The 13,665-nt window shown below is 33.8% G+C and overlaps 1 protein-coding gene across 1 annotated transcript; it reads left to right on the plus strand.

Moving 5' to 3' along the window:
• The first annotated feature begins 3,643 nt into the window (after positions 1 to 3,643).
• Positions 3,644 to 12,386, plus strand: LOC120144643. The gene is made up of 2 exons (XM_039158672.1): positions 3,644 to 4,025; positions 12,113 to 12,386. The coding sequence occupies exons 1-2, from the start codon at positions 3,806 to 3,808 to the stop codon at positions 12,253 to 12,255; spliced, it is 363 nt and encodes a 120-aa protein (XP_039014603.1). The 5' UTR covers positions 3,644 to 3,805; the 3' UTR covers positions 12,256 to 12,386.
• Positions 12,387 to 13,665: the final 1,279 nt, after the last annotated feature.

Genomic DNA, 13,665 nt, shown 5'->3' on the forward strand with positions numbered 1-13,665 from the left:
AAAAATTTAAGAGTATAACCGTAAACATAAACTAAATTATATTTAGGACATTTTTCTATAACCATTAACACAAAAACTAGCCACCTAAATCGCACATGGACCATAAAAAGAAAAGGTTAAAAGACCTAACCAGTACTCGAATAAAATAAAGATACGAATAAATCTGACTGCATCGACAAACAAACCATAAAAGAAATGAAACTACTGAAAGACCACCAACAAATCGCAAATCAGAGTCAAGCTACGTGAGAAAACTATCTACAAGCGCAAAACGTGTATTTGAATCAATCCGAGGGTCCAAAGTAGGGAAATCAACATGATAACAAATAAACGTCATCTTGATCAGAAGTTGTGATGTCAAATTCAACCTTGTGAAAAAAGATAAATGAATAAAGGCAATAAACCGTAAGCTACCAAAAGGCAGAGAAAAACATGTCACAAATGCAGAGAAAAACATGTCATAAAGGTAAAGATAAATGTACTATAAAGACAGAGAATATGTCACAAAGACATAATTATTTTTATTAAAAACTAAAAAAAACAAAAAAAAAGATAATCGGTGGGCGGCAACCAACATCAAAATTGGTACCACCGCCAATTAAATAAAATTAAAAAAGAAAAATTTAGATTAATCGATAAAATTGACACAAATTATAAAGAAGAAAAAGAAAGAAAGATGAGAAGGAATAGAGCGACTTATTTTTATCTAATTTGACTCGATTAAATAGTAGGATATATGATATACACAATATACATATATTTATTTAGTTAAGATAATAAGATGAGCAGATGCCAAAAAGCTAATAGGAAACTGCCAAAAAGGTGGCTTTACAAGTGACATCTCTAATTGGTGTTTGTTTTTGCAAGATAAAAGGTTTGCAGTCTGTAGATTATATCTGCAGGTGTCTGCATCAGAAGAGGTGTACCAAAAGTCTGCAGTCTGCAAGAAGAAGATTGTTTGTTTTTTAATGTCTGCAGACAGCTAAAATAAACTGAAATATAAATAAACTGATTTTTTAAATTATACTTAAATAACCATTTTTGCTATTAATTTTTTAAAAATTATAAAATGTCATTAAATTTAATGAATTATTACAAAATAATCACTATAATGTTGTAATAAATTATAAAAGTTCGATAATATAATAATTATTTTATAGTATTTAGATAAATTTATTAATAATTTTATAATATTTTAATAAATTTAATAAGTATTTTATAATTTTTTAAACTTTATTGATGAAAATGATCATTTGTATATAACTCAACGATATCTAATATACTTTATTTGAAAAAAATATATTAATTAAATATTATACGAATTTTATTATTATAAATTATTACATTTATGGACTTTTAGATTTTGGTTTTAATATTATATATCATTTTTAAAATTATTATTAAATCAATCGATAATGAAATCAATTTGATTTTAATTCAATCTGTTTGTTTCGGTTTAAGTAATTGTTAAAAAATTATATTTTAATTCTCAATTATTATCGATTCAAAAATATATCAATACTCGATTTTATAATATCATTTAAATCATCTTAATTTATTCTAGTGGTACAATCCAATTCTAGTAACATCAAAAAAAATATATAATATATACTCCATATAATATACATCAATTAATATTTTTCTTTTTAGAAAAAATATATTATTTGTTTTTTATTTATTTATTCTGTATAAAGGGATTTTCGTACTTTACCAGAATTAAATGATAAGAATCAGATTTTTCAATAGCGTTAATATTTTTTTATTAAAACATTTATTTTGTCTTTTAATGCTAATAATTGTATGTCCCCGTGATTTTCTAAGTTTTTATATAAAATTTTTTTTACTAAGTTTAATTGTATAATATTTTTTACTAAGTTTAATATATTTTTTCAAACAAAGTATATTAGATATCGTTGAGTTATATACAAATTATCATTTTCGTCAATAAAGTTTAAAAAATTATAAAATACTTATTAAATTTATTAAAATATTATAAAATTATTAATAAATTTATCTAAATACTATAAAATAATTATTATATTATCGAACTTTTATAATTTATTACAACATTATAGTGATTATTTTGTAATAATTCATTAAATGTAATGACATTTTATAATTTTTAAAAAATTAATAGCAAAAATGGTTCTTTGAAGAGGTTAGAAGAGCTTTGAAGACATAAGTCAACGTCTGCGTCAAGAAAAGGACACACAGACGTTAGAAGAACTTCTGTCTTCTAAAAATCAAACAGTCTGCCAATGTCTACGCGTGATCTGCGCGATGTCGATGTCTAACACAAGACAACTTGTCCCTACTTTTTCACTCTTCTCTATCTACATACATGTTGCTTTTCATGCTTTCACATAGCTGTTTCCGGATCAATAAAAACAAAAACACTAGAAAAATCATCTTTAATCATATGGTTTAAATTGTAGGATCAAATTTTAAATATATGTATTTATTTTAGAGCATTAATAATTTGTTAATTAATATATTATGTTTATAAGGAGATTTTTTTGTCTTAAAATGGAACATTAAGGGATGAAAAACTCTGAAAAAAATTCAGGGTCAAAATGACCAATTTTGGGAAATAATTTTAACATTATACCATATTAATTCTTGAAGGATTGAATTAAAATTTTCAAAATATTAGGAGCTTCATATAATTTAAATAAATTTAATTCAATTGTTCTTTTTTGAAACTATGATCTCATTGGTAAAAAAAAGACGTTGTTATCTCTAGAAATTTTGATTTTAATAGTTGGATCCGTAAAAAATATATAATTATCAATAATTTAAAATATTCTAAATATATATTATTTTATAGTTACTTAGATTAATTTAAAAAATATTATTTTTTATTTCCATTCTAACCATGGCTTCCCAAGATATTTAGGGCCACTTATCTTTTCATGCTCAAATCTTTTCATGCTCAAATTGCTCAAAGGCCTAGAGACGGTAACGACTCGGGTTCGGGTCGAGTTTTTGGTTAGCCATACCCTACCTAAAAATCTACATCCTCATCTTGAATTCGAACCCTATTTGAAAATTTTATATCATCTACCCTACCCCACCCGATTCGACCCTATATAAAATAATAACTTAATTAAAATAATAATAAATTTAAAAATATTATATTATTATCCTCAAATCAGGTCGAATCGGAGTTTTTTTCACCCTCCACCCGACCCGACCTGACCTCATCCTTTAAAAAATCTGACCGACCTGGTTCCAACTAATTTTTCAAAAAAATCTTAACCTTCATAATCAAATCAGATCAAATCGAAATCTATCGAATTCGAGTTAAATTATCATCTTTACTCAAAGCCCACTTATATTGACTGGAATTTCAAGTTGAAGAGGGGTCAAATCATTCAAAAAAGTCGAAAGATATAACAATGCTATAAAGTAATTGGTAAATATTAAGAGATATATTAAATATAATTAAAAATAAAATAAAATAATCAATTTGTATTAAAAATACTATAAAAATATTATTAAATTAGAATATCAGCTTGGTTTCAGCCCCACACAACTCTCCTCGTCTTATATTTATCTTTTTTCTATAGGGGAAAAAAACCCTAACTCACCTCTAATTTCTTACCTACTTAGCCCAATTAAATGATAGAATTATCATGGAAAAAATATGAAAACTTTACCTTAAAAAGAATAAAAAGAAAAACCCATCCCTTAAAACTAAAAATATTTACATTTTTCTACACCTTCAAGAAAAACCCAATTAAAATTTCAGATATTTGGCTTTTAGGACTGTAAACTAATTTACTGGAGTGTTGTTTTTGTAGTGATGATGGAAAATTCAAGTTCACCGGAAAATAATAGTGTCGTCAACAACGTCAGCTTAGAGAATGAAGAGGAAGCTAAGGTGAAAAATGAAGAGAGTGAACGGAACTTTTCTTCAGGGAACCGTTGGCCGAGGCAAGAGACTTTAGCTTTGTTGAAGATGAAATGGACGTTGCTTTTAGAGACTCCGGTGTCAAGGCTCCTCTCTGGGAAGATGTTTCCAGGTTTGCTTTACTTGTTCCCCCCCCCCCCCCGAACTATGTTTGTTTGTTTGTTTCTCGAGAAAATCAATTGGGAAATGTAGGGTTCTAAACAGAGAAAATGGGAAACATTTGGGGTTTACTTCTGTTGAGATATTGAATTCTTTCTAGTTTAATTATACTGTTTTAAAATCACTTATATGTAAATGCAGTAAAAAATGGTGTTTTCCCTGAAAAATCATATTTTTAATTTAATATTTCTGATCAAACACCGGTCAGATTATATTTTTTGATCTAACACCCTTTGCAGTAAGGTGTGCCTCTTGTACCGCGCTATACGTTGATTTGGCACTACGTGGGGTAAGGCGCGCCTCCTAAGGCACGCCTTATGCTAACATGGATACACGTGTGTATGGCGCGGGACAGGAGTCGCGCCTTACGCCACGTAAGATATAATGCGGGGCAAAGGTCGCGCTATTCAATTATCTCAATTATCAAACATGCATCATGCAAGGCGCGATCCGACTTTAAGGCATTCTCTCTCGGTTATAAATAGCCGTCTCCCGTAAACTCTCTCACCAACAATCCTTTGAATAAGTAAATAACATCCGACAATCATCTTATATTTGATTCAGAAGTTTGCTCGATCTTTCGTTATAAGGTAATTTTGTTATAATATTTATTTTATAGTTATATATGATTATTTGAAAAAATATTATACTAATTGTTTTCAATTAATTTATGTGTTTGTAGAATTAGAAAGTGGGAGCATACATCGAAATATTTTTGCAGTGCATGTAATAATATAAAATTAAATTATTTAAATTATTTACGTTTATGTGTAAAAAAATTATTCTGTTATATTTTTGGTCATATATTATTTATTTAATCAGGTTTGTTTCAGTTTTTTACAGACATAATATTGTTGTACTTTTAAACTCTAAGAATGACGCAACTTTCAACTATTGTTTATTATGATGGAGAAATTCGAGAAGATGAAACTGACGTTGTATTCGTATCAAATGAGCGTGATAAAATATCATTTAAGAGAAACATAACTCTTGAGGAGCTGATAACGAAGATTTCGAGGAAGGTTCATGTTGGAAGTAGTAGAAGAATCTCGTCGTTGCAGTATAGATTTCCAACATCATTGTTGCCATTAATTTATACAGCGTTCGAACTATTGAACAATTATGATGTTGAAATGATGGCTGATTCTCAAAGTAATTATTCAGACGGCGATATTGAGATGTATGCAAAGTTTGTTCAAGTGCGTGCTGTTCGGGGTCAGCCATTAAGTTCACACTATGGGCTGGCTGAACAAGTTGATCAAGTTGACAGCCCGACTACAGTAATGTGTAATGATTTTAATGCCATAATGGGAAATCCACATCATGGTGCTGACACATCAACTTCAATGGGGAGACATTCATCCATAACTCCTTACGATATGTACCGAGGTGGGTCCACGAACAATCCGTATGGCAACATCACGTCCAGTTTGATGAGAAGGCATTCGTCTGCAAATTTTTTTGACCTTAATATGGAGATGCCATCGACGCAACAATTTGTGCAGTTTTCATTTGACACGATGTCTTCAAGCTCTAGGGGGAGGCATTCGACTGCGAGTTTTTTCGATCTCAATCCAGATATGCCTTCTAGTTCAAGGGGAAGACGTGCCAGTAGTAGGTTCTTCGACCTAAATGTGGAGAGCATAGAGGAACCATCATCTCCACATGAAGAATCGATTCGTGAGCCTGGTGTGGATGGTGCTGAGACTGGACTATTCATTCATCCAGAATCACCACAATTCAACTCCGGTGGTGATGATGATGTAGATGAAGTTCCAGTAAATGTGGCACAAACTGACTCTCCAACACACATGTATGAAGCTGATTATGATGCAATGTACGGGCCAGAATTTACGGACATGCCTCATCTCGGTGATTATGGATATTACTCATTAATAAATAATGGCGAGTTATCTTTAGACATGGAGTTTTCAAGCAAGGAAGAAGCGATGATGGCTATCAAAAATTACAATATCCGTAATTCTGTTCAGTCCAGAGTCGACCGCTCCACGACCGAAAAATATATATGCTACCGTGCCCGACGCGAAAACGGATGCAGTTGGATGGTTCGTGTATCGAAGAGGAAGAGGAAAAACAACAGATGAGAACTAACAGTATACAACGGTCCATACACATATTGTGCTGGAAGGGTCAACCTAGATCATCCCAACTTGGACTCTGAAGTGATATGTCAAGCCATCATGCCCATGGTAAAAGCAAGCTCTCATATAGCTGTTGAAGTGTTGATTTCAGCTATACAATCGCAGTATGGGTACACTGTCTCCTATAAAAAAGCTTGGTTGGCAAAACAAAATGCCATTGTAAAACTTCATGGCGAATGAGATACATCTTACAACGAACTTCCAGTCTGGTTTAGGCTGGTGCAGAGGTTGAATCATGGGACAATTGTGGACTTCGAAACCTCCTATGCATACCATAATGATTGAGTTCTCTGCGATCGATGTCAATTCTACCAGGTTTTTTGGACTTACCCACAGTGCGTTAATGCTGTCAAATACTGCAAGCCTGTGGTCCAGATCGACGGGACTTTCTTGTATGGAAAATTCAAGCAAGTTTTATTATTGACAGTTGTCCAAGATGACAATCGCAACATTCTTCCAGTTGCTTTTGCTCTTGTTGAAGGAGAAGATACAAACTCTTGGGCTTTTTTCTCCAAAATTTACGTGCACGTGTTATCACGAGGGAAAACATCTGTGTCATTTCAGATCCCAGAGCTGGGATCAAAGCAGCAATGGAGTCTTTGGGTCCAATGTGGCAACCACCCCTTGTCCAACATAGGTATTGTCTCCGACACAATCCTGCGAACTACCATGGAAGGTACAAGAAGAATGATGAGCGTCAATTAATTGTGCGTATGGGTACGTGAAACTGATGTAGTTTGTTTTCTTTCGATCGTTTTAATTTTGCAAAGAAAGCAAGCTAGTAAGTTATACATTTTTTGATCAGGTTATGAACTACTTCCTCGAACGTTTGAATCAATGCTTCAAGATTTACGGGCAAAGAACGATGAAGGATACGATTACATCAGCCTCATCGATAAAGAAATGTGGACGAACGTATATGATGGTGGATATCGATATGGGCATATGACGACCAACTTGGCAGAGGCAATCAATTCAACTTTAAAGGGTGCACATCACTTACCAGTAGCGGCTTTGGTAAAGACTACATATTTTCGTTTGGGGTGCTTTTTGCGAAGCTCGAGGGACAAGCTCAAACATGGATGCAAGGCGGCCATGTCTATCACCCTAGATTAGTTGTATATCTACAGAAAAAAATTTCTGCATCAAATGGAATCTCTGTAACAAGCTTCTCTATAAGGCATGAAATGTTTTGTGTCACAGAGTTACTGCGACCTCTTCAATAGATTGAAGATGTGTCGTTAAGAGTAAATCTAAGGGACAGAACGTGCGACTGCAGGTTTTTTCAAGCTCTTAAGTATCCATGCTCTCATGTGATAGCAGCTAGCTCGCATACACGTCAAGACTATAACCATTTTGTGGATCTCGTATACCTACTATCTGAAGTTTTTAAGGTATATGAATTTGAGTTTCCCCCCATAGGTAATGACAAAGACCCTGATGAGGTTTAAGATTGGCTTCCGATTGTACCAAATCCGAGTTTATTGAGGGAGCGTGGTCGTCCAAAATCCAATCGAATTCATTGAGATATGGATATTCGAGAAAGATCTAGACAAGACAGAAGATGTGGGCATTGTAGAAACCCAGGACACACTATAAAAACATATCCACTTCTGTTGCCATCAAGTAACAATTGATGAGGAAATGATGTATTTGTTTATCAAATAATAATTCTTGTACTTTGATTTGAATTTACTTCAAGTTAATGTCATTCGATAATCGCTGATGAAGATTAAAAAACGATACAATAATACAAGATTGGACGTTTGCGTTATATGTGATTATAATAAAAGAGATAACAAGTGACAAACTTAAGAAAGTTATCGAATAATTTGGTATTTCAAAATAATTTTAAATACAACAAACTTACAATAAGTATTAAATGGTAAATGATAACCAAAGTACAATAACTGATATTAAATGGTAATAAACAAAATTAATTGAAATACATTAAAAAAAGTCAAACAAATTTAACAAAATAAAGTAAGAATTAAATGAGAAATAATAAAAAATTACAATTAAAAAGTCTAATAAACTAAATACAAATATAATAAAAAAAACAAAATCTATCGATGCCTGCGACGCGAATGTGTTCCGCAGGGCGGTGGCTGTCAGTCTCGAGGAGGATTTCTTCGGATCACTGGTTGTGACTCCTCGCTGTCATCATCATCACCACCATCATCATCATCGTCGTCGTCGTCGTCGTCGTCCTGAGTAGGTACATTATATTGATGAGGAGCTGATGACGATGAAGCACCTCCATAGAATAAGGACCTTGGAGGTGTATGACTGACTATCCCACTGGCCTGCGAAAACTGGGAAAACTCATAAAACCCAGACATCGCTGAGTGTGAAAGCTGTACAGGAGGTGTCTATGCTGCGGCCATGGGTGATGAGGCTGAGCCCGCTAAATATCCAACATATAAACCCCAAGTCAGATCTACAAACATAGATCCAACATAATGGATGCGGTATGTAAGTCGCTGGATACGGTGGCTGCTGTGAAGGTCCTGCTGGTGCAGCTGAGGATGAACCGGATGCCCCTGCTCTCCGTGCACTAGTCGGGGGACGATGGTACTGTGTCGGTGAACGTCTATGTCGACGTCGCGAGAAGGTCTGCCCTCGTGCATCCTCGGGAAGCAGAAACGGTTTGCCGTTACTGTTGAACCACTCGTAATAACCGTCAGCAACCATCAAGAGGTCAAGTAAAATGGGCTCTCTATGGGGAAGGCGACGATGTCGATCCTCCCACAACACGACCCACGCATGATGCCTTACCAGCCAATCTGTATCTTTCTTGCCGCATCTATCTGTGCTATGCAACTCGTCCATATTGCGAGGTGCTTCCGGAATTGGTTGAAAACAACCAAATTATCGGAGCACGCGATCAGTGGAGTGTCACCCGACGGTCGCATAACAAATCAAGGGGATCATCGCCATCCAAACATCTGATGGGCCCCTCAACTCAGGTGGGATCACCGCCCTCACATCATTAGTAGAATATGGCACCCATTCAAACTAAAACAAATATCTATAATTTTTTATCAAAATATTTATCTAATTATATAACTATAATCTAAAATTGATTTTTAAACATTAAAATTCATACTTGTGTGTCAGTCTTCTGATCGATTAACACCCTAATTTTTTATAAATCATCAGGTAGCTCCTGATGATTTTTCCTATCAGTAGACCACCTATTCAAGAAAAATAATTTCTTATTGTTGAGTTAATCGATTGACGGAATTAGCCAAGAGGGGGGTGAATTGGCAATTAAAAATCCGGTGGAAGCTTTTGTAGAAAATTGAAAAGATTTGCACAACGATTTAGAGTGGTTCGACTTTCTCAATCAAAGTCTACGTCCACTACCTTAGCTATCCACACTAAGGATTTTCCAACAAATTCACTAATTTGTTCTTTCTTTTGAGGCCAAAGAGATAACCTTACAACACCCTCAAGAATATACCCCAATTCTTGAGAATACTCTTTTACCAAAGAGAAGATTACAAATTTGCAAAATTACAAGGAAAACCTCACAAGGTAAGATGTTTGCACAATTCTAGAACAAGAAAAGAACACTCAAAGATAATTACAAATGAGCACAAATGGTGTTCTTGAAAGCAAAATGAATATTGAAAGGAAAATTGGCTTGATTTGCACAAACTTGGTGTTTGATGCTTTCTCTCTTGTTTCTCTATGATTTCTTGTTGATCAAGGGCTTCAGAACTTGTTTAAATACACCTTGAATCACTTCTGAACGTTGGGGATGATTAGTGAAGATCATATAGCCGTTTTAGTGTGAAAACAATTAATAAAACAGTTTGGAGCGTGGGGGGGAATCGGTACCCCCTATGGGGAATCGGTTCCCTAAGTGTAAAATTCAAATATTTCGACCATTGAACAGGGGAGAATCGGTACCCCCTATGGGGGAATCGGTTCCCTCCGAGCATTCTGGAAATCTCGGAGCCAAACCATTCAGGGGGGAATCGGTACCCCCTTGGGGGGAATCGATTCCCTCTGAGCAATCTGGAATTTTTGACTTTGAAATGGTTCGAAATACTTTGAAAGATTATTTTGAAATTGTTTTAAGATTAAAACTTAATTTTACACTTAAGTAAGGATTAAAAAATGATTTTTGAAATATTTGGAGTAATGTTTTGATATTCGAATAATTATATCGAATATACTTAGAAGATCATTTTGGAAAATCTTAAAATTCATTTAACTTAATTTGTTATATCGAAATATCAAAAAGTTTTCAACACTTATTCACTGTATAAAATTATTAATATACAAAATCAGTTTTATAATTACCTCAGGAGTAGCGGAAATACGATTGGGTCTTGACAACGGGACATAAAAAGGGCAATCGATACCATGCCCAAGACTACAGTAGCAGGAGACATCCGCCGATAGCATTACGCCTGTAGTCAATGGCTCGACACATCTCTCTGTACATGCAAGCCAAAACTACCGAGCCCCAACTGAGTGATCCGAACAGATAAAAGTCGCCAAGATGTTGCAAACACATACAGTGAACTTGGTTGCACGATTTGTCCGGCATCAGCAACCCTCCTATCAGCTGCATTATGCATGCCCGTGCATACTGTTTAACTTCATCGTCAGACGCGTCCTTGCTCAACTCTCGAAAATTGGCATCAACCAATTTAACGGTATCCGTCCACCGTTAAAATTTTCTGGGACACGTCCTAGACTAACCCGACACAAAGTAGTCCAAGAACCGGAAGTTATCCCTGATATCACACCTCTATCCACCGAAAGCCCCAGGTGCATAGAAACATCCTCAAGCGTGATCGTGCACTCTCCGCACGGAAGATGGAATGTGTGGGTCTCTGGCTTCCACTGCTCTACTAAGGCAGAAATAAGGTCTGATTCTATCTTACAGTGACCCTGATATCTACCTAGGTGACCAAATCCAGCCTCTACTAAATACGACATTACACAAGTAGGTATAACTAACTTAAGGTTCCTAATAAAAGGATCTAATATACGGTCTCTCTCCTAAAAAACAAATAATTACACAAATTAATTTTTAAACTAATAATCATGCATTAAATAAATTAATTAATTAAATTAAAATGTTAAAATGTTACCGTATCAGCAAAGTGTCGAGATATATGATTTTCATCCAACCAAAGTAGACCGCCTTTCATTTTATGTCTGCAAAAAAAATTAATTAAATAAAATATTTATAAATTAAAATAATTAAATAAATTACTAAAAAAACTAAATATAATAAAATATACCTTAATAATAGAATATAAGAGTATTTGAGAGAAGTTGAGAGGATTTGGTGTGATGAAAGTGATTGAGAATTGGGATATTTATAGGGAGGGATGGGTGTGAACGGGAGGGGGTAATTTGGTAATTAAGGGTATAGTGTGGGGCAGGGCCCGCGCCTTTCTGACGCATGTCAGAATCACAGGTAAGGTGCGGCCCCTGCACCGCACCATACCCTTAATTACCAACCTACCCTCGCCCGTTCACACGTGTATCCATGTCAGCATAAGGCGCTCCTCAGGGGGGGCGCCTTACCCCACATGGTACCAACTCAGCGTATAGTGCGGTTCAGGGGGCACGCCTTACTGCAAAGGGTGTTAGATCGGAAAATATAGTCTGACCGGTGCCTGATCGAAAATATTAAATTAAAAAGATGATTTTTTGGGAAAAACGCCATAAAAAATATAGATTTTTAAAAAGTGCTTTTTTAAATACTATTTTGTTTTAATTTCACTGTTAAGTTCACTAATCTTAACAATCTTTGATACTTATAGTTAGTTAAACCCCATTTATTACATTAATTTACCAAGTTAAAGTAATTAATATTCAGGTGCAACATTGAGAATTTTTTTCTTAGGAAAATGGCTGAGCTGGGATTTATTAGAAGTGCCAAGAAATGTAAGGACAAGTTTGAGAATATCTACAAGTACCATAGGAGAACCAAAGAAGGTCGGTTTGGGAAATCGAATGGGAAGAATTATAGGTTTTTCGATTAATTAGAAGCATTTGATCATCAACATTCTTTTGTTCCACCTGCCAGTGTAAATTTCAATGCCTCAGTGGAGCCTTTGAATGTTATCCATGATGCTATTCCGTTTTCGGCCTGAAATCCAGCTTCGAATTTCAATGTAACCTCTTACCTGATCTGTGTCTTACCAGTGATGTGTCCGATTCGAGAGTCGGTTACAGTCAATGAAGGGTTAGCACCCTTGAACTGCCCTTTCGGTACTATGTAATTTCCAGTTGTCTTTAATTAAAAAAATTGAAAGTTTAACCTAAAAGGTAAAATAACGATCCTGATTACTTACATCTGATTGATTGAAAACGTACCCTTCAAAAGTCAAAGAATGTGTTAGGAAAAAAAGTGAAAATAATTAATAAAAAAACGAATGAAAAAAATAAAAAGTAATATAAATAAAGAAACCCAATGAAATAAAAAAATAAAGTAAAGGTAAAAAAATTAATGCAATAAATAAAATGAATAAAACTAATAATCATAATATATACATATTGACACATAGGATAGAAAAATAAAAATAATATACATATAATAATAACAAAATAAAAAAAATAAAAAATATATATGTAAATATGTAAAATATTATAGAAAATATATTAGGAATAAAATAATAAATGATGAATAAGAATGATAATAGTAAAAAAAAGAAATACTAAAAATAATAATAATAGTAAGTAAATGAAAAAAAAAATGAAAAAACGATAATAAGAATGATATATATATATATATATTCATATCTAATACCATAATAGTAATAATAAAAGAATATATAATAAAACGAAATTAAATAATAAAAAAAGTAAATAAATAAATAAAATTAGAGTAATTGATTTCAGTAGGGGGCTTAATTGAAAAAAAAACGAATTGCGTGACCAAATTAGAACGAAATCGGGGTTCAAATTGCATGGTTTAAAAATTAGGGGGACCAAAACTGAGATTACCCCATTTTTAAAGGAAAACACGCGGGTCAGAAGAATGGGTCGGGTCAACACGCGGGTTAAATTAGATCTATGGGTCACGTATAAAACTCAAACACTTCCCTTTTACCAATTCATTTCATTCATTTTAAATCAAATCCCCCACCTCGTTTTTTAACTTTCTCTCGCCTGTTCTTCCCCAAGGAAGAACACATACCATTGTTTCTAGAAAATTGGCCTTCGGCCACCTTGTTTATCGACGACAAAACTCCAAAAAATGATTTTTAAAAAAAATATATATATAGCCTTTTTTACCCTTTATTTTTAAATCAAAAAATTTTTAGAAAAAGAAAGAGCCTCGGGGTAGATCTACCCTGTTCATCGGCGTTCAGATTGAAACAAACAAGAATATAAACATGCAAGCCAACTACACGAATGAAAAGGTAAAAAAAATACCTCGTTTTTATTTCTTGT

The sequence above is a fragment of the Hibiscus syriacus genome, unplaced genomic scaffold (assembly GCF_006381635.1).
Source record: "Hibiscus syriacus cultivar Baekdansim isolate YM2019G1 unplaced genomic scaffold, ASM638163v2 tig00110890_pilon, whole genome shotgun sequence".
Classification (NCBI taxonomy): Eukaryota; Viridiplantae; Streptophyta; class Magnoliopsida; order Malvales; family Malvaceae; genus Hibiscus; species Hibiscus syriacus.